At 31.8% G+C, this 6,057-nt stretch overlaps 1 protein-coding gene across 1 annotated transcript; it reads right to left on the bottom strand.

The window, feature by feature from the left end:
• Window positions 1-4,346: 4,346 nt before the first annotated feature.
• LOC114325766 (facilitated trehalose transporter Tret1-like) lies at window positions 4,347-5,827 on the bottom strand. The gene has a single exon (XM_028273900.2). It carries the CDS (start codon window positions 5,730-5,732, stop codon window positions 4,368-4,370), a length of 1,365 nt encoding a protein of 454 aa, XP_028129701.2. The 5' UTR covers window positions 5,733-5,827; the 3' UTR covers window positions 4,347-4,367.
• Between the last annotated feature and the right edge of the window lie 230 nt (window positions 5,828-6,057).

The following is a 6,057-nucleotide window of genomic DNA, read 5'->3' as shown; positions in this document are numbered from 1 at the left end:
TTTGTGAAAACACAAGGATGTGAAAATACGATAATTGAATCAATATTAGATCATAACCACGAGAAGTTGTCTGCCGAAGTTTACAATAGAAAAGCCGTAAGCAATTCAATAAAAAGAGCAGCCGTGGAAGATCTCAGCGAAAAACCAATGAAGCTCATCTGTAAAGAACTTAAGAAGACAAATATAGAGACATTTACTATCAATGATATCAATAGGATGAGACAAAATTTATATTATGCTAGAACAACAAATTCTTTAATTAAACTTTCCAAAAATATATCTGAATTTCATAAAGCTCTCGATTCATCTTCTATTATTACAAATAGAAATGAAAATTTTATAATTAAAAATGACAAAGATTATTTCATTCATAGGAGATTCTGACCAATGGAAAGCTACAGAAATCTGAATTAAATCGATAATTTTTGATAATTGCCTGTCGTTAAGTATATTACGTCATATGCCCTTCGTTGCTACGAAAAAATACATTCAGTGACATTAATGACAATTAATGTTTTAAAAATTATAAAAGTGATGACTTTCAATCGTCAAATATTTATAAAAACTTGGTGTTTAATTGTATTAACTTGTACTTACATAAATAAATTACAATAAAATTTTGGTTTTGAACAGTTTTATTCATGAAATAACCGCAACAAATTGCACTCGAACTCTAAAATTAATATAGAATTTTAGAGCTCTTGTGCAATTACTACTGATAATCATATTGTTATATTAACATGTTTTTCAAATCTTCGTTTTCTTTCGACTGTTTTCAATTGATATGTTGACGGAACATTTGAATACTGTCCTCGTTTTTTCACTCAATTGTTTAGTATACATGGCTTGAAAAATGGACATTATATTCCTCTTGTCTTTTGTTTACTTCAAGATAAAAAGTCATCTTCATATTATCTCGCTTTTAAATATATCATAGAAGAATGTTTTAAAATTAATTGTCCTGTATCCCCTAAAGTAATAACTTCAGACTTTGAAATTTCCATTCATAATGGTATTCGTATGGGATTTCCTGAAGCAGATCTTCATGGATGTCGTTTTCATTTAGGCCAGGCATGGTATAGAAAGGTTCAAGCACTGGGATTAGCTCCAGAATACCAGAAAGAAAGTGTTGACTCAACCGAAATTACGCATTTTCTTATTTATATTTTTGGTCTTTCATTCTTACATCCCAAAGATGGTAGCGATTTTTTTGATACAGATTTGGCAGAAATTAAACCAGTCGATGAAAGAGTCACCCAGTTTTGTGATTATCTTGTTGATAATTACTTATCTGAAAATTCGACATTTCCTCCACATCTTTGGGCTGAGCACTCTTCATCCTTACAAAGAACCACAAACCCATGCGAAAGTTTTCATTCCAAGTATAATTCTTCTTTCTACTGCCCTCATCCTAACATTAATAATTTTATTGATGTAATTTTACAATTTCAAATAAATACCTACATTAAAATGAATTCTGTTTCGACACCAAAAAAAATTGTTGCGGAAAGTATAGCAAAAATAAATTATCGAAATGAAAAAATTTTAGAATTAAGAGAATGTAAAATAAATAGATTAGAATTTTACAAAGTGGTATCATATTTTAGGAAAAATATTTTGTAATTTTATATTTCTATACACATTTTGTATTATTTTCCAAATAAGTTTTTTTTTGCTATGTTATTTTTAATAAATCTATAAAATACTTAATTATGTTTTTGTATTTTTTGTTAAATTATTAATTATAAAAAGTAATGGTTATAATAAATTATATATTATAATGGTTATAAAACTAGTTATATATGTATAAGTTAGTTAAAATTTATAAATACCGCCTAGTGTCAATAATGTTTAATACATAAAGGTTGAAAATAAAATAAATTAAATAACAAAATACCAATTTTGACAAAAATTTACAAAGGGACGAAGATGCGGCAACGTCTCACCTTCACATAAAGATTAGAACCATGTAATTTATTTAAACCTTGGGAGGCAATTCGTATGTGACCATTTTAGCGACAGGTAAGAAATCCTATTTCGGGAGGCATTTCATATGCGGCCGAATTGAGTCCCGGGCATCGTAATTAATAGCTTTCTAATTAAGCATATTTAGAAATATTGTTATTACCTGGAATAACAATAGAGGAATGAAATGATTTTATTGGTTATGCATTTATGGTAATCAAATATAAAAAAGCAATATCCTACAAAATATTTAGTATGGTGCGATCTATCTGTATACGATACGGTGTTAAGTTGATTGCCAAAATGAGTTCAGTGAAAATTGTTCTTAGTGAAAAAGGAAAACAATTGATTGTGTTAAATGGCTTCAAATATCGTTTTCACAAATCTTTAAAGAATAACGACAAGCGTTGGATGTGTTGTGCGCAGACGAGAGAAAAATGTAAAGCATTTTTAAAAACCCAAGGTGACAACGTAGTGACGGAAATTCGGGATGAACACAACCATAGCGAATTAAACCAAGATGCACTTAACCGTCAAATGTTAAGTAACTCCTTAAAACGAAAGGCCGTAGAAGACATCGGTGAAAGACCTATGAAAATTTTGCAAAAGGAATTACGAAATGGAGATATTAGTACCTTGACTACCAAAGACGTGGCATTGGTTCGAAAAAATATGTATAACGCCCGACGATCTCTTCTGCCTAAATTACCAAAAAGTATGGAGGAAACTCATGATATATTAAAAACATTTCCAGTGAAAACCAACAAAAACGAGGATTTTATAATGGTGAACGACATAGAAAACCAAATTCTTATGTTTTCCTGTAGCAGCAACTTAGAATTTTTAGCAGATTTGGACACCATTTATATAGATGGAACTTTGGAATATTGCCCAAAGTTTTTTAAGCAAATGTTCTCCATCCATGGTCTAAAATAAGATCATTATATACCTTTGGTTTTATTCTTATTGCCAAATAAACAAAAACATACAGATACACTGGCACTTAAATACCTAACAGAACAAGTTGAGAAATGCAATAAAAAACTCGCTTTAAGAACGGTATTTGCAGATATTGAAGAAGCAATTCAGCAAAGTGTCACTGAAGTTTGGACTAATGTTTCATTGAAGGGCTGCCGATTCCATTTAGGACAATCCTGGTAAGTAGTCATATTTGAATCCTTTTTTGAATGATGATGATGTGTATGTGTGCTTTTTGTTTTTTGGTTTTTTTGTACCTACTGATTTCCCATATGCCACGCTGTTGTAATTTTCCTGGTCCTGATAAGTAGTCATATTTGAATCTTTTTTTTTTTTGATGATGATGATGATGATGATGATGTGTATGTAAACTTTTGGTTTTTTGGTGTTTTTTACTGATTTCCTATATGCCACGTTGTTGTAATTTTCCTGGTCCTGATAAGTAGTCATATTTAACATACGAGTATTTGAATTGTATTTTTGATGATGATGATGTGTATATATGCTTTTTGTTTTCCGGTGTTTTTTACTTATTTTCCATATGTCATACTGTTGTAATTCTAATGATGTTTTTTTCTTTTTTCAGGTGGCGCAAAATTCAGGCACTAGACTAAGTTTAACATCCTTATACAAAGACAAAGAGAGTGATGTAGGAAAATATTTAACATACTGCTTTGGAATGCCATTTCTCAACCCAGAAGATGTAGGAGATTGTTTTGTTGAAGCTTTATCATCAATACAGCCACAAAATCATAGAATAGTAGAATTTGCGGACTACTTGGTCGATAATTGTCTCAGAATCGGCTAAGTTTCCGCCAGAAATATGGGCGGAGATGTCAAGCAGTTTACAACGGACGACGAACGCAGGTGAGAGTTTTCATTCCAGGTTTAACTCGTCATTTTATTTTGCTCATCCTCATATTTTTCAATTTTTAACAGTTTTAATAGACTTTCAAAGTGAAACGTATGTTAAAATTAGAAGTGTACAAAAAAAAGTAAAAAAAAATTATTCTGCACAAACCCTTACATCAAAAAAATTTCTAGATGAACAAATTTTAAAATTAAATACTTAATAGATTAATATCAAAATTTGATTACCTCAAAAGTGTAGGTGAAAAATTTAGAATAGTTAAATAAATGAATTAGCATGTAATTCTAGCTTATATGGCTTTTTGTAAATATTGTAGGTATACACTTTTGTAATAAAATTATATGCTTTAAAATAAATCATTGTTTTCTAATTCCTAGAAATCATTACGTACACCGACTAAGCCCCAGGTAGACACGGGACTCAATTTACCCATCTTCGGGACTCAACTCGGCTATTAGAAATACGAATTATAAATTCTGGGACTCAACTAGGTTACTCCGAAAATACTTGGAGTAAGGAAATAAGAGACCAGTAAAGCACAAGATATATTATATTACTTTGCTAACTCAATTTGAATTTGAGCGAACGTTTTTCCACGTGTTTCCGGCATAACAAAATAAACAAACACTATAGCAGTAGCTGAGATAAAACTGAATATATAAAAAGAACTGTCAGTACCGATACCTTCCGATATCGGAAAATAAAATTTCGTCACCAAGAAAGCCAAAGTCCAGTTAAAAGTGGCAGCCATCGCGCTACATTTGGTTTTTATCTCTGGAGTGAACATTTCCGATGGTATCATCCATGGTATGGGTCCAAAACCGAACGAATAAGCAATGATGAATATGTTTAAAGACATTACAGGAACGAAGCTGAAAGCAGTATGTTCACTGAGAATTCCAGTTCGTTTTAAAGAGAAATACACACCAATCATGGTTGTGGAAAAGGCCATAAATCCAGAAGAGGTTAAAAGAAGGATTCTTCTTCCAAACCAGTCTACGGTGAGAGTAGACAAAAGCGTGGCGATCACTTGTATGGATTGTAGCAGCATGACGCAATGAGAATCTCTCATCTCTGATCCAGAAATGTAAAATATCTCTTGAGAGTAAAACATAATGGCATTGATTCCGCTCAGTTGTTGATAAAACATCAACATGAAGCATATTATCAAAGCTCTTTTCGTTGATTTTTTTTCAAAAGTTTTCCAAAAATGCTGTTCACGTTCAATATTAGATAATATTTGTTTCATTTCTTCAGAAAAATCGTAACTTTCACCTCGCAATCTTCTGAATGCCTCTTCCGCTTTTTCTATATGTCCTTGCTTTAGGCTGAATGTTGGTGTTTCTGGTTGAAAATAAAAAGCTGCTCCAAAAAAAAGTGGAATAACGCAGCAACTGATGTTAAACCCGATCAGCGGTAAAGTGAATCCGCACACGCCACAATAAAATATTCCAATAGTTATAGAAAGCTGGAAAAACGTTCCCAGTGCTCCTCTAATGCTTTCATGTGCAATTTCACTAGTATATAAAGGAACTATGACACAAAAGCTCCCACCAGCTATCCCCACCAGAAATCTTCCTATATACGTTAGGGTAATTTCGGAACTGCAAGTAATAAGCAGCCAACCAATGAAAAACGGAAATATGCTATATAATACTGTTGATTTTCTGCCTATCATATCTACGATCCATCCTACTGCGATGCACATTAATATTGCTCCAAGAGTCATCATGGCACCTATCCAGGCAATTTCTACATCAGTCATGTCGATTTCGTTCAATTCACCTTCCTTGAGGTCTTGTGTTATGTTCGAGGTCCATCCAATTGCAGTACCCATTCCGAAGGCACCTACAGATATACAAGCTGCTGATATATATTGCGGAGTCTTCTCACAATCTTCAGACATAACTTCAGACATAATTATGTTATTAACTTCAAGTCAAAAGAAATTGGCATCTTTTACGTTATTATGTGAATAACGTTCAAGAGTTATAAACGTACTTTTAAACTAAATAAACATACTTTTTGACAGTGACAGAGCATCAGATATATTTTCTTCTTCTTGCAGTTCGTCTAGTTCTAAGAAATGCTGCAACGCTAAAAAAACCTAAAAAGACTGAACTGTAATACGTTTAAAAAAAACAGTAAAATCCTGTATAAAAGGTATATTTAAAATCAGAATAAAATCAGATAAAATATACCTTTTATACAGGATTTTACTGTTTTTTGTATTATATGGTATA

This window comes from Diabrotica virgifera, chromosome 3 (assembly GCF_917563875.1).
Source record: "Diabrotica virgifera virgifera chromosome 3, PGI_DIABVI_V3a".
Classification (NCBI taxonomy): domain Eukaryota; kingdom Metazoa; phylum Arthropoda; class Insecta; order Coleoptera; family Chrysomelidae; genus Diabrotica; species Diabrotica virgifera.
The sequence above is the reverse complement of the archived record's forward strand: the minus strand, read 5'-3'. Positions and strand labels throughout refer to the sequence as shown.

What these genes read in the sequence shown, in the direction of transcription:
- LOC114325766 (XM_028273900.2), bottom strand. Translation starts at nt 5,732, where the DNA reads ATGTCTGAAGTTATGTCTGAAGATTGTGAGAAGACTCCGCAATATATA.